The 23,444-nt window shown below is 35.6% G+C and overlaps 1 protein-coding gene across 1 annotated transcript in view; it reads left to right on the forward strand.

Moving 5' to 3' along the window:
* LOC101535230 (T-cell receptor-associated transmembrane adapter 1) overlaps positions 1–22,936 on the forward strand; it is a 31,701-nt gene extending 8,765 nt beyond the window's left edge. Inside the window, exons 2-6 of the mRNA XM_004593245.2 lie at positions 4,401–4,511; positions 10,547–10,583; positions 15,736–15,797; positions 18,038–18,126; positions 22,673–22,936. Coding sequence (XP_004593302.2) covers positions 4,401–4,511; positions 10,547–10,583; positions 15,736–15,797; positions 18,038–18,126; positions 22,673–22,924 — 551 coding nt within the window. The 3' untranslated portion in view covers positions 22,925–22,936. The remainder of the gene's footprint in view (positions 1–4,400; positions 4,512–10,546; positions 10,584–15,735; positions 15,798–18,037; positions 18,127–22,672) is intronic.
* Positions 22,937–23,444: the final 508 nt, after the last annotated feature.

The raw sequence follows: 23,444 nt of genomic DNA on the forward strand, positions 1-23,444 counted from the left end.
GCTCTTTGTATTCTTATCTTGCCAATCAATTTCTCCCCATTTCTTGTGCCTCTGCTATGATGGGAGCCTGTTAGGGAGGCCCTTGCTAGAGCTGGAGCAGTGCTGTCAGAATTTTCTACATCCAAACTATCTCTGTGGAATTTTGTTCGAGAAATGGAACACAGGCTAATGCAGAAACCAACCTGGCAAAGCCAGATTTTAGGCAAAAAACAAAGAGGAAAGGAACAGGAAGGGAGGAGAAGGAAAGCGAAAGGAGAAAAAGCTGGGGCATCAGTGTAAGGCTGGGATCTAGGTTCAGAAAATGAACAGCCTAAAAGCCCCCAGAGGCGGGAAGCAGTAGCCGAGGTCCAGGTAATGATATAGCCTCTGTGATTTTGTCCCTAATTCAGATTGTTTCCTGCCTCCCCATGCCACTATTGATTCATTTTTTGCAAGTATATGTATTTTACTTTAAAAAGTATTCTTATTTTCTTACAATTTTTCAGGCATAGGGCTTCCTTTCTCTATCCCATCCTCTTCTTTCCCCCTATTTCCTCCTGTGATTTATAGTAAAGTAGTCTTGACTCCAACTTTCTGCTTTTTACATGGGTCATGACACTGTTGGTATAGGCAACGGTAGAAAATTTAATTTTTTTTGTCTAGGTATAATTAACAGTTTCATTGGAACCTACTTTTATTCAGTAGTACATATGCATTCTGTTGATTTTCTTTGATTCCTGGTACTCTGGTCCCATCCTTTGTGAGGTTACAAGTGTGTGTTTATTTTAGAGCAAACATACAATATCTGTCCTTTTAGAGTTGGCTGATTTCACTGAGCATAATGGTCTCCAATTTGGACTATTTGGTTGCAAACAGTAAAGTTTTGTTCTTTATAATAACTGAGTAATATTCCATAGTAGGTGTACCACTGTTTCTTCATCCATTACTCCTTCAATGAGCATCTAGGTTGTTTCCACTGTTGATTGTGCTGCAATGAATACAGGGGTGCAGGTAGCTCTCTCTTGTGTATGTATCAGTTCTTTCTGATATATTCCCAGGAGTGGGGGTGTATATGATCGGTGAATTTTCAGTTGCCTGAGTATTCTCCATACCAATTTCCATAATGGCTGCACCAGTCTATAGTCCCATCAGCAGCTGAGTAGGGTGCCTTTGCCCCCATATCCTTGCCAGCACATGTTATTAATTTCTGTATGTAGGTCATTCTCACTGGAGTTAAATGGAACATCAGTGCAGTTTTTATTTGAATTTCTCTTATTGCTAGCGAGCTTGAGCAATTTTTCATGTCTGTAAACTGTTTAGATTTGTTCCTTTGAAAAATGTCTGTTCATGTTCTTCGTCCATTTCTTAATTGGATGTTTGTTTTGTTATGGTTTTTCTGGAGTTGTTTGTATATTCCGGATATTAGTCCCCTATCAGTTGTGTAGTGTGCAAAGATTTCCTCCCACTCTGTTGGTTGCTTTCTAACTTAGTTGATTCTTCCTTCCTCTGTGCAGAAACTTTTTAGCTTAAATTAGTCCCATTTGTTATTTTGGTCTTGACTGCCTGTGCTTTTGATGATTTTTCTAGAAAGCCTGCCTGTGCCTATATCTTGTACAACATTTCCTTCATTTTTTAAAAACATTTTGATGGCTTCAGGGTGCAGATTTAGGTCCTTGATCCATTTAGAGCTGATTTTTGTATAAGGTGACAGGGGTTTTGCTTCTTTTACAGGCTGTTATCCAACTGTCTCAGTAGCATTTATTGAAGAGCCCTAACTTTTGCCCTGGGTTGTTTAGTGTTGTCTTGTCAAAGATTAGATGGATGCACATGTGTGGGATCTCTTCTGCTGTTTCTATTCTGCTCCACTGATATTTCTCTCTGTTTCTGTGCCAATACCAAGTTGTTTTGATAATTACCGCCCTATACTATTAAAAAGCCTTCTTCTACCTCTTTTTTTCAATGTTTTGTAATTTTCTTCATAGAGATCTTTCACATCTTTAGCTAGGTTTATTCCAAGGTATTTAAGTGTCATTTCAGTTATTTTAAAAGGGACCATACTGACTAGTTTTTTTCCAGCCCTGGAGTTGTGTGTACTAGGGCCATTGATTTTCAGTCATTTATTTTGTACCCTGCTACCTTACCAAAGTCTCTTTATTAAGTCTTTTGGTTCTCATATATATAGAATCATGTCATTTGCAAACAGAGGCAATTTTAATTCCTCTTTACCCATTTTAATTCCTTTAATTTCTTTTTCTTCCCTAATAGCTCTAGCAAGGACTTCCAGTAGTATGTTACATAGGAGTGGCAATTGTGGACATCTTTGTCTAGCTCTAGATCTCAGTGGGAAAGTTTCCAATCTTTCCCCATTTAGCATGATGCTGAGATTGAGTTTTTCATAAATTACTTTGAATATGTTGCCTGCTGAGCCCCTGGATCTTAGTGCTAGCTGATGTGAATGCATCTGGGCTTTCATTGTGGTTTACTCTGGGATTCATGCAGCTGATCTTGATCCAATTCCTGCTCCCCAGGGATCCAACATCTCTTTGGTGAATTTAGGGTATAAAACCTCTGGGTGTGGGATGAACTCTGTTTTAGTGCTTTGAGTTCCTGCTTTGACTTGTTCACTCCCCTGAGGCTCACACCCCATTAGTTCACTCCCTGGTGGCATGGCTGCCTGAATCTGTGAAACAATCAATTGGGAGTCTGTGGGCTTCCACTCAGCTTTGCCTGCTTCAACTATTGATTTTTCCTATGACTTTTTGCATGGTACTATCTCTTTGGGAAGGTTCCCACTGGGAGTCTGCCTGCTGCTGTACCTTTTATGCTGACTCCAAATTCAGTAGACATTTGTCTGTGGCTTGGGGTTCCTTCCCATAGCTCACCTGTGCTCACCTTCTTCTTGGGCTGCTGGCTGCAGCTCCGGGCATTTTCAGCAAATGTTTTCTCTCTGCACGGCTTCTGCTTCTCTTCAGTGCCTTCCACGGAACTTCGCTTACCCTGTCCAATGATTTTCCTTCTCCAGCTCTGTGCTTCACTTTGTTTTGTCTCACAGCTTTCTTTCTTCTCTTGGCTACACCTCCCTACCCTCATAAAATGAGTTTAAACATTTATTTGCCCCATTAACAATGGTATAATATGTGGAAAGTTAAAAAAAAGTAACAGCAGATAATTTACTATTTTATTTCCAACTACAATCTGAAGTTCAATTTTTTATTTTAGGGTAAATTGTATGCTTTAAGTGTCGGCAAAACAGAAATAGTCATGACAATCTATCTAGAAACTTTGGGATCATAACAGAATGCAAAGTCATCTAAGTCCATTCTACTGGATAGATCTTATTCATTTTATGCAGACAAGATCAAAATTTCTATACAAACAAGATTAGTTTTCCTCCTTCTTGCATGTGATGATTGAATGATCAAAACCGAAATACATACGCCATAGAAGTTTGATCTAGTGATTCTTGACTGGACTACACTTAAAGCATGGTTACAAGTGAAATTTGATCAGAGGTTAATTATTAATGAATTTATTAAATACTTAATTTGAAGCAGTATAAATTTCTGTTCAATTATAGAATAATTTGCAAAATGTATTCTTAATGCACACTAAATTACAGTATATCATGCAATTGTCATTATAAAATATAGTTGGCAGCCTTAAAATTTTAAAACTAGATGGACATCTGCCAAAACAATTATTTTGGTTTTAAATGTTTCTCTTTCTCTACTCCTTCCCTTAAAATCACCTCATTGAACAACTTGTTGAAGAAGCCACTCTTGGTTTATGAGGGAAGAATCAAGACATTAGCACAAAGTAAAACATCCATTCCCTTCTCTCAGAATAGTTTACATTTGATTAGTAAATAAAAACACTTTAGGTTCAGATAAAAGTTGAAAGCAGGATAGAGTGAAATGTATCCTCATTTTATGCCTCTCATAATTATGTGGTTGTTCAAGAGATTCTTTCTATTGTCCCAACTTTGATGGCATTAACAGTCTATCTTGCAAGAATATATTTCCTGAAATTATCAGTGGCCTTGTAACATTTTAGTTCAGCTGGTAGTAGTTTTCAAATTCATTTTGCATTTTAGTCACACAATTGAAAATTTCCAGATACATTTTTGCATGTATAGTGGTGGATACTCCCATATGCCTAATCAGAGAGCTAGTTATTAGCACCAACTTCTTTGTATAGTTTCCTAGGAAACAAATTAATAACATAGAAAATACCAATATCCACTCTCAAATGTGTATGAAGCTCTTATTTGTCAAGGTTAATTTTTTGCTTTTGCTGATAGGGGATTTGTATATGTGTGTGTGTGTGTGTGTGTGTGTGTGTGTGTATCCTTGTGGATGCAGTTAGAACAAAACAAATGAGTAAGCAGCTACTTACACTAGATATATTTATTTGTGTTTCAGGAAACTCTGGATGCCCCTTTTTTCTCTGGGGACTTCTAGCCTGCTTGGGTTTGGCTCTTGTTATATCATTGCTCTTCAATATTTCCCACTATGTGGAAAAGAAAAAACAAGGTAAGACATTTAATCAAATATCCACATGATGCCTACTTCAATGAAAGCTTTGGAATCACTGAAAAGTGATTGAAGTATACAATAAATGAAGCATCATTTAATAGGGTATTTTTATTTGTAAAGGATCTATTGAATATCTAATTTTTTTCCACAGTGAAACTTCTGTTAATTTAAAAATTTAATCATATTATGAAGTAGGATGAAAGTGTACTGTTATAAAACTTCTCTAAAAAGAAGAAGGAGGTTGAATGTGGAACAGATGTACAAGGAAGGATAGGAGGAGAAGTGTTGCTGTGCTCTTAAATCTGCATTGTGAAATAGAGCAATTTTTTTTTACTTTGCCTAAAAAAATGTTATGAATACTTTCTGTGAAAATGATGGAAAAGTGAGAAGTGGCTCCTTGAGGTTCCACTCAAATCTACTCAATCTTCCCAGCATCATTCATCCTCCTCTGAGGGCCATAGGAATTGCTGGGTTCTGAAGAAGACTGCAACTGAACTTAGGGCTTCTTACCAAACACTCACAGTAGGTAATTGAGCATGTCAGGAGGCTGTGCCACTGCCATATTTTCAATAGATTGAGCAGTGTTATTAGCCGTGTGAATCTTACTTGTATGCACCTTGATTAAAATAGTTTTAAAACTTAGGAAATGGCACATGTGCATTTAATACATGCATGTGGAATCCTTGAACAGATGGATAGTAGAATGAAATCTTAATTACTTCTGAGTTACACCTTACTATTTTAAAGTCAAGAGACCCTAGGGTGCAGAACTCTTAACTGATAAAGAATAGAAAAAGAAAGGATAAATTCATTTGCTTTTGATTATGGAAATGAAGCAAAGATGACAAAATTTTCCAAGAAAAGTTACATAAAGCTAACAGAAAAATGGTCACGTTGCAGGAAGTGTCCTTGGTCTTCTCAGGATTATTTTCTTAAGTGTTTATAGCAGTAATAGAAAATGTGAGGAAGTTGTTTTGGTTATACAGGAGTGGAAAAAAATGAGAGGCATGGAAAAGTCAGTGAGGTCATACAACTATTTAATAGCAAAACCAAGAGTAGGTGCACAGTTTTTGTAATTCTTTCTCCAAAATCACTTCTACCACAACAAGCTACCTTCATATTGTTCACCAAATGTCCTGAACTAAACACCTAACATTCATAGGATCTCTGTTAGTATTAATTCTACGCATGGAGTAACAATCCAGACAAGCAATACTCTTACTTCAGCAATGTTTTTAATAATTATGTTAACAATAAAATTCATAGTACATTTAAAAGAAAAAAATGTGTAGTCTTACATACTCCTACATTCTTTTTCAGAAAGCATGAGGTAAGCATAGCACTTTCTTGATACACCATAGTTTTATTGTTTTTATGTCTCCATTGTGATAATTTATGAATGCAGAAAATAAAATCAACTGGTTTAGAATTAAGACCTGACAGGTGAAATAAATTTAGTTGAAAAATAAAAGAACATTCATCAGAGCTAGTCATTCACCCTTCAGTTGATTTCAGTTGTCACTCCTACATTCTTTGTCCAGCCAATTAGTAGATTTACACAATTAATTTGAGTCCAGCTGTCTCAGATGTTATTTAGTAAACTTGACTTTCAAGCTAACTAGTTAGTTTTTTCAGCCTTTAATTGTGTTGAATTGTGATAAAGATTGATACTGACTTAATTTTACTGAGCTATTACCTCTGTTCAAGGTTATTCATCATTCTGTAGTTACCATTTTACTATTCAATGTGAACAAGTTTTACAATTCTCACTTTTATTATTTGTGCATTGGGATCTGTTCATCTATGTCTGTATCATTTTACATTATATAATCTGTGTTGTAGCTTACTTGTAATGATAGGTTAGTGCTAAAAGACGCTATTATTGCCTCTATTACCTAAAAGTAGAGTCATGGAAAGCACTAGTATTTTTCTAAAACAGCAAGCAACACATTTCATTTATTGATTTTTTTTCAATTCAATTTTAGTTCCCCCTATTGTTTTTAATGGTGTTGCTTTTAAAGTCATCCTGATGTAAATTGCAACTTTGTTATTATTATCAGTCTGGAAAATCTTGTAGTAAAATTTAAGTATCAACTCTCTAAATCCGTTTTTTCCCTTATTTGTGGGAAATATCATGTAGCTCATAGAATTTTGAGAATTCTAGGTACATGACTTAGTACATAAAAGGGATTTTATACATGTGTCCTAGGCCTCTTGGTCAAGCTCACACCACCTACTATGCAGATTTAATGTTCCTCCTTACTTCCCACAAATAATTAAGAACCTACTGTGGAAACAGGTTATTTTGTGAAATTTCAAAGTCTGTTATTTCAGTTAATATTGGTTTTTCTGGCTTCTTTGGTACACACACTATCCCTATACCTTCTAGGCCCTCTCAGACTGCCACTTCACCTTCATGTCCCTTCTCTGTATTACTTAAGGCTGTGTAGTACCATGAGTTTTATCAGTAACTGCTGGGGTCATATAAATCGTATTCAAGTCCATCTCATGGAGTATTCTGTAGCTTTTGTGGAACTGCTTTCAATGATCGTCAGACCACAAAGCATGCTATTTGGGCAGTCATGCGCTCTCCTTAGGGGGACGACAGAACCCCAGGCTTTGCACAGGATTAATCTTGGGGCAGCAAGCATCAATGCCATAGAAATTCTGCTTTTTCTCATCACACTCTTTGGATTCCACTCTACAGCACTTTCCCAGCTGCTCCCGGTTCTCTTGATAGCTTCACAATTATGTAGTATCTGCAAAAAGTTCATGGGAATTCTTATTTAGAAAAATATGCACATATTTTTATCTGCACCCAAATCAACTTCATTTTCAAGTCTTCATGTCGACAATAGCGCTGTCCTCCTCTACATTCCGTGTGAACAAAATGGCATTGTTTTCATTCAGAGACTCTGTGAAGATTTAGGGTTAGTCCTGCAAACTGTTGGATTCCTTGCCTCCTGAAGCCTCCTGCCTTGCTTGTTTCTCCTAGACAGATCAGGAGAACAAGGTTGGTGTGTGAACACAACACCCCAGTATCTGGTCTTTTGCAACTTCTCATGTTTGCAGCTTCTTGTTATATTTTTGTGGCTAAAAAACCTGCAAGATATGACTCTACCTTGGCAAAGTCAGTGAATATGTGTTGCTGTTGTAATACATAGCTTACAAAAGAAAATCTCTATCCCAGCAACGGTACAATATCTTCACATTCAATCAGATAGACAAGATAAGCCTCTCCTTGATGTTTGCTCTAGCAGCTAAGTAGGCGCCTGAAAGTACATTCTTATTTCAATGTGACTCTTTGTCCAAATCTGTTCTTTACAAGGATTACATTTATTTCATTTTCTGATAGGAAAACACTAGTTATGTCTCCTTTAAATCCAAAGAAAATTCTTTATCCAGCTTGCCCTTTCTGTTTTGAGGAGGATAAATAACTGTATGCTCTTCTCATTCACCAAAGATTTATCAATATATCTTCTCTTCAATAAAAAGATGGCATATTTTGCATATTTTTATGGTGAAAATGTGTCAGAAAGACTTTATGATGGAGTTCAAACGATGTATTCTGTTCCTTGTAGTGAATTGTGCATGAAAGGGTGAACACTCTAAAAGAGAAAACATAAAAGCAGGTATAGTTGCATTATACCCTCTCAACTATGAACCTGACCACAACTCTTTGTGTATGAATCACAGCGTGGATTTTGAAAACTTTCCTAGCCCTTCTCACATGCAATCCTACGCACTTAACTGCTTCATGTCAAAGTGAATTTTTAAACTTTGTTCAATATCATTAAAATGACAATACAGAATTTATTTTTGCATAAACTTATGAGCACTTATCACAGAGCTCATTTTAGGAGCTGGGAGTTCAAAGAGGTAGTATTTTATTTGCCTTCTTCTATGAAGAATTGTAAACCAAAAATTACCCACGTACTGATTGCTCAGTGTTTGATTGCACAACCTCTTGCTGATTTCCCACCTGCATGGAGGGCCCCCAGGATTTCAGCCTGTCTCCACTACTTTCCCAGGCCATTAGGAGAGAGCTGGATCGGAAGTGAGCACCATATTTTGCTTGTTCTCATCCTTCTTTTTCTCTCCACAAAGCTTTCTGGTCTTAGCTCTAATTTTGTTTGATGTTGATAGTACATTCATTTCTCCCTTGTCCAAAATTATCCTTTAAAATGTAATCAAAGCACAAGTTCAAACCCCAACACTTTCACTTCAAGCACTCCAAAATGAAAGAATCAATATCCTTCTTTGAAAATGTTAATTTATTTGAAGAGATGTTTTATTTTATACTGTTGTTTCTCTTATTCTAATTAAGAAATGTCATTTCTGATCTGTATTAACTACTTTTCCTTTGTATGTGTATTGATATTATTTTCACTTTCTGAGGTATCTGATTTTCCTGGACTGTTATTAACAGTGGCTAAAGTGTAATATCACTGTGACCTCTTGGCCTTCTAGCAGTGTCCACATCTATTCATATTCACATAACCAATCAGAAAAAAAAGTTAAAAATGATTGCATCTCTTATGTGTAATTCATAGTAGGACATTTCCTGTGGAATAAATTAAATGTATTTCTGACATAACCCAAATGAATTATATTCTCCACTTTAGTTCCCAAAACAATTTGGCAATATAATCTGTAAAATTGTCCCTCATTTGGTCCTTCTCAGGATTTTTCCAGACACATCACTATGTGATATGTCCCTTTCATCTGCCAATGTGACTATTTTCATAAAATATTCTAAAATATTTATTTAATAATTTATACGATCTATGGAGAATAAGTAAATTTTGTTGCACATAAATCTGGTAGTAATATTGTAGTCGTTTGGTGACTTGATTGTATTAAAAGTTGCCAATCCTTATCAGCAAACAGTGATTCTTCATATTAAAAGATAATTATCTCACTACAATTTTCACCCGATCATGGTCAGAGGTACAGGTAATGCTTGCTTTATCTATATGAATAATTTTATTTGCTGTTAACCTGAATAAAAATCAATTCAAATATAATGAATAACAATTTACATGTCCATAATATTCAACTTCAATATTTACTGAATGAATCAGATTTCTTCATGATCCAAACTGTACCTTAAATGTTTCTCTGTAATTCTTTGAGTCTATTGTCTTCATTTAAAATCTTAAAACATATGCTTTGACTACATATATGCATTTGACTAATAGTAAAAATACTTCTTTTTATTTGCTTTTGAATTACTAACTTCAAGGTTCAACAATTGGTTACCTTCCAAGCTCTGGCTCACAATTTTTCTTATTTTGTTTTATTTTTCAGTATAACAGTTCTGGCAAACTTTATCTCTGTTGGCCAAAATTATTTCATATAAAAGCCATTTTAGTGTTTTCATTTCAGAGATAATTTACAGCTTTATCCGTGTCTCTTCTTCTGGAACGTTTTTTTCCTTATTAGCATTTGCATTATATGAGTAAAATACTAACATGACCAGAACTACTTTCTTAATGTCATTTCATGCTGTAGCTCACACGCCAAGAAACATTAACACTTTTAAGATACAAAGGTGTGAGTGTGTGTGTGTGTGCGGGGGGGAATTACCCTATGGTTTTTCAGTTATTGTCATTTAAATTGATTAATTAGTCATTAATTTACGGTAAGGTTAAAAAAAAAAGCCTGTCTAAGTGAGTGTGAGTACAGAGATAGCCTTATTGGAAGAATGGAGAGGAGTTTCATGGAACCAAAAGGCAGATGGTTCAGATCTGTCCATTCTCTTCTTAATTTTTCTGTGAATAAGATAGCCATACATAGAGACTTCAAAACACTTTGAAGTCATACTGTTTCCATTCCAAACTACCAAGAGAGAGTGTGATTGGCCCAAATTGGAGATGCCTTGAATCCCTAACTTAATCAGCCATAGCCTGAGCAACTTATTCAAAGATCGAAGTGGACATTCAGGTTAGCCTTCCCTTAGAACACTCTGTAGATTTAACAAGTTTCTGTCAATGGTTTTTTCAGAATTTGATATTTTTAATACCTTTCAGGTAATATGTACAGATACTCTGATGACTACATTCCAAGGTATGTTTAAATTGAATCATGATGCTCTGCTGATTAGATATTTTGCTTGGAGATATTATACCTGGCTAAATAAAGTTAAAGCACAGATTTATTTACTTTTATTACTATCTGAAGATTACAAGAAATATCGTCATTATTATACCCTAATTATTACACATGGTGGGTCAATGAGAATGCCAGATGAAGGATGAACTGGAACTCTAATCTGGCATCTATGGAATTCTCATTAATGTTAGGAGCATATATTCTAATTGTGATTCAGAGAAGCCTGTAAGAGTACAGCTTAATCACACATAGATTTGTGCTTCAGAATTCAGAGTACAAAGAAGTTTTGCAATATAAAATATAATTTAAGATTTTTGTACACATATGCATACAAAAATATTTAATGATGTGCTGTTTATAAGGGAAATATTAAAAGGGAAATAAATATACATTTGTGCTTTAAGATAATCTAGTTACACAGGTAAATTATTGTGTTGACTACTTTGAGTTGGTTGCAGAGAAGCTTTAAAGTATGAAGCCTTATTTTTTTAAGTTTTTTGTATAAATTCTAGTACAGGAATTTTATTTTTTGAACTTTACTTTCTGACTCAAACGTACGATTAAATTGCTGGCCATTGTTTTAGGAGTTTAAAAAAATGAGAAAATTTTCTAGAAGGGTTTTGAAATGGCTAGTTGGAAAAGTGTCTGAAAAATACAGAGCTTCTCACTGGATAGGGTGAGAATACAAGCCTTTCTGACCTCTAAGAATAAAACATTCCTCACATGTGAACACATGTCTATCTGCCTCAGGATTTGAACTGCAGGCAGGCTCTCACGTCATGAAACATATGTGCCAAATTTTTATTTTTATGACCACTTTCAGCACCAAAGTCTCTAACAGTAGGTAGTTCCAAGCATAATTTCATATTGAGTGATTTTCTGATCATTCATTCGCTTGTTCAAACAAACATGATGAGTCCAGCCCTAGATACCTGAAAAGTAGACATGGATATCTTTGATGCTTGGTTTGATACTCGTAATTTGAAAGGCAATTTAGAAACAATGTGATTTAACAAAAATTCTTGTGACTTGATTTAGCTAAATACCATATTGATGGTCTGGGGAGAAGGATGGGTGGAGTGAGAGGGAGTAAATTGATTAATTAGCAGCATAAATGCCTGCAGTCTCTTGGCTGTCAGGCAAGTATGAAAATGACATTGCTTCTTCTGTAGTAACCAAATAAGCACAATGTTAGAAAATTAAAAAACAAGTACACTGCTTCAATTAAATTCAAATTCAAAGGGATAACTCTCACTACAGAATTATTTGAAAGTCATCACTATGCCAACCGCCATTAATAGGAGTCGAAACCCTGCACACTGGAGTGCACTTTAAGACTTACCTGATCCTGGAGAGACAGAGCATGCACACAAACAATGAATTGTATGAAGCAAGAAGCAAGGAACAACAGAAACCCGGAGTTCATTGTAAGCTGGTTCCCTAAGTCTCAGGAAGATCACATAAGACAAATGGAATCTAATCTGTGTGTGTCCCAATTGCACTTCTGGGACATAGATGTATTTCTGCCCATTCAAGGATGCCCATCAAGCAAATAAAGTTAACAGCTGCCAAAAAACAGCAGGAGATTATGTTAGCCCCAGGCCATGCTCTCCTCTCAGTTTTCAACTTTCCAGTTCAATGTAACACTCTTACTTAATTTAGATATTTTTTTTTCACTTAAATTTTGGAAGTCTGCATTTATATCAGAGAACTTGAGAATAAAAGAAAATCAAAAGAGTCAGCTAGTTTTCTATATCCTTGTTTAAAAGTGAGACAACTGGGCCCAGAGCTATAGCCTAGTGGCTAAAGTCCTCACCTTGCACTCTCTGGGATCCCATATGGGTGCTTCCCACTCAGCTCCCTGCTTGTGGCCTGGGAAAGCAGTAGAGAACAGCCCAAAACCTTAGGAGCTGGACACACATGGAAGTCCTGGAAGAAGTTCCTGGCTTTGCATGGGCTCAGCTCCAGCTGTTGTGACCACTTGGGGAGTGAATGAATCAGTGGACAGAAGATCTTCCTCTCTGTCTCTCCTCCTCTCTGTATATGTAACTTTCCAATTAAAACACATAAATGTTTTAAAAAAGAGATAATTAAGTACTTATGTCAGGGAAAAATAATTATTTTTTAAACTGGGTTGAATGATTTGAAACCTCATATAGCATAAAGAAAATAATTCCTAGAAAAATTATAAATAAAATAAAAATACTAAATATTAGAGAAACAAAAAAGTGGAGCAGGCTGGTAACCTGGCACTTGCAAGAGGATGATTGACCAACTGAGTCATTGTACCACCCCCTCTTTCCTTTGTCCTTAAAGATTTATTTATCTTTATTGGAAAACAAACTTTACAGAGAGAATTACAGAAATGTTAACTTTTTTCAGGTTATTTTGCATATACCACATATTTTTTCAGAGTAGTGGAGAACTGAAAACTCCTTAGGAATAAAAGTGTACATAGAATTGTCAAGAGGGTCAAAGTAGCATTGGTAAAGAAGGAAGCTGTCAAAATTATAAGTGTTGCTGTCATAAACCTAAATAGAAGTTAATACGCTTATAAATTATATTTAATGTAAGTTAGTATATTTGAATATCAGGCTGTTCATTTGTGTAACAGGAAATTACAATAATTTTTGCATACTTTTCCTGAGCTTTTTTTAAAATTTATTATTTCATTTTATGGCATAGTTTCATAGGCTCTGGGATTCCCCTAACCCCTCCCCAAGCCCTCCCCCCAATATTGAATTCCTCCATATTGTTACAATAGTACAGTTCATAGCCAGTCATGATTCCTTCATTGCAGGCATGGATCATGCAGAGAGTCCAGCATCTTATTGTCCAGATCAATTCAACAGTTTCGTTGGGAGACCATCCTTGGTCTGAAAGGAGAGCTGGCAGAATATCATCCCGGAACAATAGCCAGGAGCCCTGAGCGGACCTCAGAAACAGAAGAACAGTAAACTTCCTTCGGAACTCGGGAGAGGAGCTTTCTCTGGTCATTACTTAGCTCCAACTTTGGATCCCCACCCTCTCTTGCAATGACCATCAGATAGATAGAGACCAAAAGGGAAAGCTTAGAACAGACAGGAGTCAGCTTGGACTACCATATACCTTACTAGGTGGGACACAAAGATCAGTTACTCCTCACGAAGGTATTCAAGATTTCTCTGCACAACCCTCCTTAAACTGTTCTGCGCCTCAAGTATCAACATATGGCTTGTTAGAGTTATAAGCCTGTTTGGACTATCCTAAAATTCTCCAAGTTCAGTCAAAATCATGCTTCAATACTATAAGCTGCTAAATATAAAAATGAAAACAGACACAAGATAGCTGAATCATACCCTATAACCATTTTAAAATTCATAGTAGCCGGTTGTGTATAAACTAAAATTGAAATGTCAATGAAGTTTACATGATGTGGTTAAGAACTTGCATTTTCTAACGTTTTGGTCACTCAATACCATGTTAATTAACTCCATGTTGTGTAAATTGTAAATTTCCATGTTTCTTCCTGTTGTTGAAGTTGTATAGTGACTTTTTATTGGAGGGGATGATATTCTGCCAACTCTCCTTTCAGACCAAGGATGGTCTCCCAATGAAACTGTTGAATTGATCTGGACAATAAGATGCTGGACTCTCTGCCTGGTCCATGCCTGCAACGAAGGAATCATGAATGGCTATGAACTGTACTATTGTAACAATATGGAGGAATTCAATATTGGGGGGAGGGCTTGGTGAATCGCAGAGCCTATGAAACTGTGTAATAAGATGAAATAATAAAATTTTTAAAGAAATCACCAAAAAAACCACCCCTGAGCTTTTGTTATAATGTATGCAAAACATCTAACCTAGTATCTTTTTTTTTTAAGATTTATTTATTTCTATTACAAAGTCGGATATACAGAGAGGAGGAGAGACAGAGAGCAAGATCTTCCTTCCGATGATTCACTCCCCAAGTGACAGCAACAGCCAGTGCTGCACCGATCTGAAGCCGGGAACCAGGAAACTCTTCCAGGTCTCCCACATGGGTGCAGGGTCCCAAAACTTTGGGCTGTCCTCGACTGCTTTCCCAGGCCACAAGCAGGGAGCTGGATGGGAAGTGGAGCTGCTGGGATTAGAACCGGCACCCATATGGGATCCCGGTGTGTTCAAGGTGAGAACTTTAGCTGCTAGGCCACACTGCCGGCCCCTAACCTAGTATCTTGACATACTAGATCAATCATTTGATTGCATCTGCCAAACTATCTCTAGAATAAGCTGAAAATAGTTTCAGATTTTTTCCAAGGATGTTGTATTTATTTTAGAGGGAAAGAAATACTGATAAAGATGAACATGCATTATGCATAGGAGAGAGAAATGAAGAGATCGAGAGATCTAAAAATGGAAAAGAGAGAGAGAGACCATCTTTTGATCTACTCCCCAAACGTTCCCAGTGGCTGGCATCGGTTGGGGCCAGAGCTAGGAACCAGGAACTCTACACAGTGCTCTCATGAAGGTCATGTACCTGAGCCTTCACCACTGCCTCTCGAGGTTTATGCTGGCAAGAAACTAAAGTAGAAGCTAGAACAGGGAAGTAAATCAAAGTATTGTATTAGAGGATGCCAATGGTCTAACTACTGAGCTAAATGCCTGCTGCAGTGAACACAGTTTAAGAAGTCGTGTGAGTAGTATTCTGGATAAGTAAAGAGACAATATAGCTGTAAAGGTAAGAGCACAGACAGCTTAATTCTCGTCTCAGTTCTGCTATTTGCTAGGATTGTGATCTTGAGCAAATTTCATAGTTTCTCTGTACCTCAGAGCCCACATTATAAAGTGGTGACGATCTGCTGCTTACCTGACGGGACTGCTGTAAGAATTACATGAACCAATACGTGAAATGCATAAGTAGCATGTGCAACACAGTGAGGGCTAACTAAGCACTAGCAAACACACATCCACATGTGTATGCATATACATATCCACTCATTCAAAAAGGAACACAAAACTATCCTGTTTGAATGAAGTAGAACAAAAAATATTCAGCAGTTTGCTCAATGTTGAATTTAGTCAGTAAGTCATGAAGTATGTATAATTTGTACTTTAACAATATCAATTATTTTTCTTACCGTAGGGTTGATGAGGACTATATTGAAGACACACCAATTTATGGTAACTTAGACAATCTAATCCCAGGTAAGTTTTATTTTTCAGCAAATTTTACCAATAATTTGAAGTGGCATTTAGTAAACCATTATCTTAAATATCAGATTGTAAAAATTTACTTAACATAAATGAAGTATCTTTCATGTTTCCAAAATCATATATTATAAATTATATTACAATATACAGCATAAATAAACATCCACTTTTCTATATTCTCTTTATTTTTCTCTTGTAATGAGTATACAGGAAGAATCTATTTCAGAAATCTTGGGCCACAGACAATTCTGGGAAATAAAGTTATTTCTGCAACAAAAACACTGGTAACATATTCAGTGCTTTCTATTTTGTACACAAAAGCAAATCTACAGTCAATAATTATGATAATTAAAAACCTTCTTAGGTTTACAGTGCATTTTAGCTCATGTTTTTTAAGCCAAAAATTGCAGCCTCTACTGGTAACAGGTGAGGGGAGAAGTGCTTTTCACTTAACAAACCCCAGGATCTTTGTTACTTGCATCATATAGTCACCTAAAAATGAAACACGCTAAATTTATGAAAATAGACAGCATTGGTCTGACCATAGAACTCTGATGACAGAAATGGATACCCTTCGTCTATAAGCACTCACAAGATTTGTAATGGGAAACTCTGGAGAAATTTCTGTAGAACTGTTACGTGTGGAACACAGACAATTCTGTAACACACTAAAATTGTCTGAAGATGTCTCAGTTTTGCTAAAAAGACATGTTTTGACAAACTTTATTGTAAAAGTTTTATTTTTGTTTTTAATTTTTACATTTTATGATACAGTTCCATATGCTCCTGGCATTTCCTCTGTCCCCTCCCCAAGTCCTTCCCCCCCACCTAGTTCCTCTATATCATTACTAAAATATAGTTCTTCATACACAGTCATATGTCCATCATTGCCGGCATGGACAATGGCAGAGAGTCCAGCATCCTATTGTCAAGATATAGTGAACAGTTTCATTATAAGTCCATGTTTATCTGGAAGTAGAAATGCATACTACATTGTGCCCTCACATCTGGATGTTATTAACAAATAAATAATAGTTATATACTACTATTATTTCAATAATAATAATAATATTTACTTTTTGTGAGTGAAGTTGAACTCCTTGTGGTTATATTGTATTGCCTCCTTTCCTTTTAGGCTATAATCTTTTCCAACTTCATTTGTTGAATCCTTTATTTAGTGCAGCCAATATACCTTTCACCATAACATAAACCTAAAATATGTTATTTCAGAAAACCTGAAAATATGGAATTTCTTAAAGTTAACATGGAGATTTTATGGAATTCAAGAGTTTACTTTTTTCTTCCATTTAACTTGTGCTCTAAATGCTGTACTCTACGTGAACCTGAACGTGTTTTTCCCATTAGATGAGGATACTTAAAAGAGTTTGTGGACTGGCCTTGTGGCATCATGGGATAAGCTGATGTTTGCAATCCCACATCCTGTATTAGAGCATTGGTTCATGTTCCATCTACTCTACCATTCCAGAAGTCATAGAATTTCGGAGCTGAGAGCAAAACAACTCTGTTTTCTGAAGTAACTTTTAATAAATTCAGGTTTTCACATAGCTTTCAAAAACTATAATTTGTCTTCCTCTTGCAACTTCTATTCTGGTGGTTCGAAGCCTTCAATATCTACAATTTCCAAAACAAAGTGAAACCATATGTCAGTCACACAGAATCTGCGGGTGCGGTAAAGGATGTAAGAATCTGCTCTTTATCAAATGTCCCAGGTGATTCCAGTGCAGATTCTCTATGGTCCATGATATGGAGAATAACATACTATGGACCATTTCTCTGTATTGCTTTACAGAAAGGATTGGATACTTATTGGGCACCTTTTGTTACAATAAATATGTATTTTTCTCTCTGTAGTCAATTGGTGACCAAATTTCTGCCAGATTAGTGACAATCCTATGAGTTAGTAATATTCTTTTTTTTTAATGTGTATATCTGGGGGAGGAAAAATAAGTATGCCCTACAAGTTGAAATAAGCCAGAGTGACGCATACTCTGACAAAGTCCCCCAAACAGCACCAGCATTATATTACCCAGGCCCTTAGCATAGCCATCTAGTTGGTAGGTAAAGTTATGTGCTCTTTTTTCTCTTTAAATCTCTACCAAAAAGATTCAACTAAAAATTCCTGGGAGCTTTATGGTTCAAACTAAATATTATTTGAGGCTTGCATGTGTATCTTCATTTGTTACTCCTAAATCATCATCTTTTTGACTTCTAAGAACCAATGGATGAAAACTGTTATGAACAGATGAAAGCTCGGCCAGAGCAATCCATAAATGCGATGCAGGATGTCACCGTATCTACACAGGTGGGTTTTGTTTTCTGCATGAAGAGTTTCACCAGTCTAGGTCAAAGCACATATGAATGATTCAGGAGCCAAGCAGTGCATTCTGACATACTACTGAAGCAAACTCTTAGAAAGTTTGCAATTTGAATCAGCAACAAGTTCTGGAGCCTGAGCTCTAAGATAAACTCATTAGGAGGTAAATAGAACTGAAAATACATTGAGTCAAATTTTTGTGCAAATATAAAAGCCATATGTTTGAAGTAAAATGTGAGATTATTCATAAATGCTCAGTGTTTTCTTTCAGACCTTAAAATGTATCTGTATGACAAATAAAATTGATATGTATAATGCTCACAAAACTTAGAATTCAGGCTTTCATGAAAGGAAGGCATGTTTTCAGAGAAATTAGCTGTGTTTAACAGGGCAAATAAATGAAAATTTTAATGCATTCCATTGACTGTGGTGTTCAGATAAAGTATTATGAAATATACACACAGCTTGCATGGGAATAACCATGACTGAAATCTAGAGACATATAAAAATCCATAGTGAGTTTAATAGTCTTAGTACAGCACTGATTTCATTAAAAGTAACAAACATCTTTAGCCTACATGCTAATGAAGTATCATAAGTTTCTATTAAAATGGTCTTCTTTCCTCTCAGGTCTTGTGCTTCAAATTATGATCTCTTTAACTTCTATAAAAATAATCATACCGTCAGAGTTTCCTAAAGCAGCTGTTTTCCATTAGGCATTGGATTATGTGCATTTATATGAGAAAGGCACAGTCATTGTTCCTATTTGGCAGACTCTTGCAGAAGCCGGATAACTTGCCCTAGAGCATTGGGGTACTAAGGACAGACACAGAATCCAAACTTAGTCCCAACAGAAAACACCCTCTTTCACAAATGGAGCACATCTTGGAAACCTTCTAGTAAGGTAGAATTTTTCTTTTTTCTTTATATGATTCCACTGAGAAATTAGAATTTGTAAATTTTTTATTAAGAAACCAAGATGTGGTGAGCTTGAGTGATATATAAAGTCAATCTCTGGCAGGCAAATTTGTCATCTGGTGTTCAGTTAATTATAAAATGTATTTTTAGATCAAGATATGAAAAACCATATCAAATAATATTGCCTGCTAAATCCATTATAATAAAAAGAAAACCTCTCAAAGGAGGTTAAATATAGAACTATCATCTGAAACATAGACTCACAGCATCTTAGTTGTGGAAGTATTGAGAATTCTAATTGGAAATTCTTATTCAATATATGAGAATTATATGAGCTAACTTTATTGGAGCTACAACAGATTTATACTTAAGTTGAAGTTATACAATGACTTAGAGTGTCTTTAAAAGCTGCCTACATATATATATCATATATATAAATATATATACACACGTATATGTAATGATGCTTCTGCAAATTAACATTCTTTGTTACACCCTTTTGACATATTAAATTCCACAAATTAGAAATTATTACTTTATATCAGTTTTATTTTGTTTGAATGAACATCATTATAAAAAATATCATTTGCCACTATGATATTATACTAGTCAATACTAGTCATAAAAACATAAGGAATTGATACTGTTTTCCACAGCTTTACGAAGAAGGTATCTGTTCAAAAAGTATAAAGAACTTCCTCACCCTTTTAACATAATGTACACATCTAACATCTCAGGATTTCAGTTAATTAACTAGGAAGTCTTAAATTAGAAAGGCTAGTAATGAATCTTCAAGAATTCCTGTAGCCTAAACCTTTTGGGAATTCAAGTGAGGGCTTTATCCTCTTCTCTTTCCTTGTTATCCAAATCTCTAATCAATCTCTCCCTTCCTTTCCAGTCAGAGGCAAAATCTCTTCTTTCCAGAGCTAAAATGTTCACTTATGCTCCTGATTATTTCCCATAATTATTTTTAGGCTTTTCATATCTTACTAACTTTCTCAATTTCTCATGTTTTTCTCTAAATGATTCATTGTTTACCTTCAATATGCACATATCTCAACAATTTAAAAACACAGAACAAAACCTTACTTGCCTTGTTTTTCTTTTCTTCTAATTTTTAAGTAGTTCTCCGCTTCTACCACTTCCACTTCTTTTTGCAAATACACAGTCTTTTACTCCTGGCTAGTGTCTTCCATGCATGCATTCAACTGCAACATCATCACAATTTCATGACCATCACACTCATATCTCATGCTCGGACTCTCATTTTCTAAATGCTGCAGAGTTTGATAAGTTGACCAAGTGTTAAAAAGACTCAAAGTATGATATTTGGAATGCTCTCATTAAAAAAAATGTGGAATCCAATTTCAAAGCAATTTAACAACAGAGGGAAAGTGTTGTCTCATATAATGGATATCAAAATATATCTTGTTTTGAGGTAATTGCGTACAGGGGTGTTCTAATGCTTCTCATGAAGTTACTGATTTCATTCGCTTCTACTCAGGTTATTTTTCTCCTGATACTAGGAAAAAAGGAACTTTCTATACTTGAATGTATACATCAGTCCTAAAGTAGCTCTGCTTAAGTTACTTGTCATGGCCCACCCACCATTGCCAGCAGAAAGGGTGGCAACTAATAAATAAGATGTGAGAGATGAGAAAGTGTGTATGGCATGCTTTCTCAGACCCAACATGGGTCTGGTGCATAGCCTTATAACTGATAGCCTCTTCAGAAACAGGAAGAGGGGAGGAATTTCCCAAAAGAAGAGGGATATACTTGGCAAAGAAAGAGGAATAGAAAAAAGTGAAAGATCAAAAGAAATTGAAGATGTGCATTTAGCATAGTGGTTAAAACACAGCTAGAGGTGCCTGCATAACATGTATCAGAGTGTGAGGTCCAAGCCCCATCTGATCTGTCTATAACCTGGATCCTTGTTAATGTGCATTCTGGGAAGCAATCAATGGCTCGTATTATCCAGGTGGGAGAGCAGTTTGAGTTTTGCCTTTCAGGTTTCTGACTTCAGCCTGGCGAAGTCTTTGTTGTTGAGAGTATTTGGAAAGTGAGCCAACAGACCACTTCTTTCAATCTCTCCCCATCAATCTCCCTCTTCCCCTATATACAGACACACAAGCATGTGTATGCACACAAACACACACACACAAACACACACACTTGTCCAATTCCACTGACATCTTTCCCACCTGTGTAGGCAGTCAAACTTGGTAAATCATAAGATATGTACAGAAAGAAATTAATTGTCGCATTTTCCTTGGAATACAGAGTACATGTAGGTTAATATTTCAAATCAATATCTGAGTGTGAGTAGTATAAAATAAAAAAGTTCAAAGATATGATATGAAATTCAGAGCTTAGTTCATAGGCTAACATTTGCAATAAAGTACCATGGAATACAATAGCGAAATCATATGAAATTAATTTAAATGAAGCGTATGAGATAAATGGAAGAGGAAAGAGACTAGAATAAAGACATCAGTCAGGTCTTAATTAAAATTTTGCAGTAATGATTATTTTATGAACAAAAATAAAAAAAAAACCAAAGTTGTAGGTAGAACCATCTGTCCTGCCTTGCAGGAAGTATAACACATTCCACTCTCAACAGGAAAATGAATGTCAATAGGGTGATAGATTCAGTAGTTTTGTTAATCCAAGTGTTCTTTCATTATCCCTTAACCTCCAAAACTGATATAATTTTGGCCTAGACTTAAACTTAAATTTTCACTAAGAAATATTTAGGGAAGTCAATGGTTGTCCTAAATTTTTAGATTATAATGCTTGATACTAATTATATTATCTTACTTTGGAAAATACCTAAAATGCTTGTAGCTTTCATAGGTATTATTGATATTAAAAATCATAACATTGTTGGAGATAGGTATTGTTCTCATTTTAATAACAAAGAAATTGAGGCTTTGATTTATTTTTTAGAATCAACCAAAATTCCTATAACCAGTGTATGGCAGAATCAGGATCAGGCCTAGACTTCTCACACAAATTTCAAGGTCTGACTTCAATCTGCTACTTCTCAAGTTATCCTAGTTTCCAGTTATTCCTGTACTGATTACTCTCTGGACCAGGAAAGACCATCTGGCAGTTTTTGATGTAGATGTATATTTCCAAGATTAGCCTTGGGAATCTGGGGCTAGTAAGGCAAAAGGAAAATACACAGAAGAGAGAAATACTATTTATATTTATTCATGTAAATGTAGAAAAACTGAATACTTCTTTAAATATCACTAGATAACCAATTATTAAATACATGCATAGTAGAACTTGCAATCTGTCAAATTGTTTCCAGTGATACCTAGCTCCACCTCAATAAATTAAAGCATTATTTCTTAGTAAGAGTAGCATATGACAAGAGCTACTGCAGAGGATGGAATAGGTAGGTACAAAAGAGAATACATATGAGAGGTTCATGCTAACTTTGAATGTAAGACAGAAATAAAAAATTCATAGAATTCATCTAATTTTTTTTCCTACTCAGAGGTCATCTTAAGTGACATATGTCATAATCTAGATAGGCCACAGAAATTTCCAGAAGTTATCAAAATTAAAGAATAGATTAACAGCAACATTAACATTTCTTTCTTTTCAGGCGCCTGCTGAAACACAAATGTTCTATGCCTCACTTGATCACAGCTTTAAGGGAAAGCGCAGAAAGCCCAGGAAACAGAACACCCCTTTGTTAGACACAGATGGCGATGAGCCACGCATGGACACCACTGTTTCGGAGGCTACTTTCGTAAACAGTTTCTCACCTGAAAGCCAGGAAATAGAGGAAAACATTCATGATGATCCTGTTAGACTGTTTGGATTGATCCGTGCTAAGAAAGAACCACTGAAGTAGCTTGATAATGATCTAATTTAGTGATTGGGCTCTTCTGGGGGATGAATGCTTAGAAAGCAAACTGAAAGACCAGGCAGAGAGACAGTCTAATCGTTTTTGTGGATGGTGGCTTACCTGTTATTCAGAGATCTTGTTTGTGTAAAGCCGTGAAGATTACTGATTTCAATTCATTATCAATAGTGATTAGTGGTTTAATTTTTTAAAATTTCTGCGTAGTAAATGTGAAATGCAATCCAGTTGGCAAGTTGACCCTGATAGCAAAATCACAAATTCACTGACAGTACCTCCTAGGCAAAAGGGCAAATAATGTTCTGGAGAATAAAGAAAAATAAAAGCCAACAATTTTTTAAAACTACATTTCCAATTTCTTAGCAATGTGAAATGCCTCATAATTGAAAAAAAAATGTGATTGGAAGGGATAGATGATACCAAACACATTACTGGTAAAAGTGGAATACTGTTCCTGGGATATTTTTCCTAAATGATAGCAGTTTCATTAAGCTAAAAACTGTTATAAAAT

The sequence above is a fragment of the Ochotona princeps genome, chromosome 3 (genome assembly GCF_030435755.1).
Source record: "Ochotona princeps isolate mOchPri1 chromosome 3, mOchPri1.hap1, whole genome shotgun sequence".
Classification (NCBI taxonomy): domain Eukaryota; kingdom Metazoa; phylum Chordata; class Mammalia; order Lagomorpha; family Ochotonidae; genus Ochotona; species Ochotona princeps.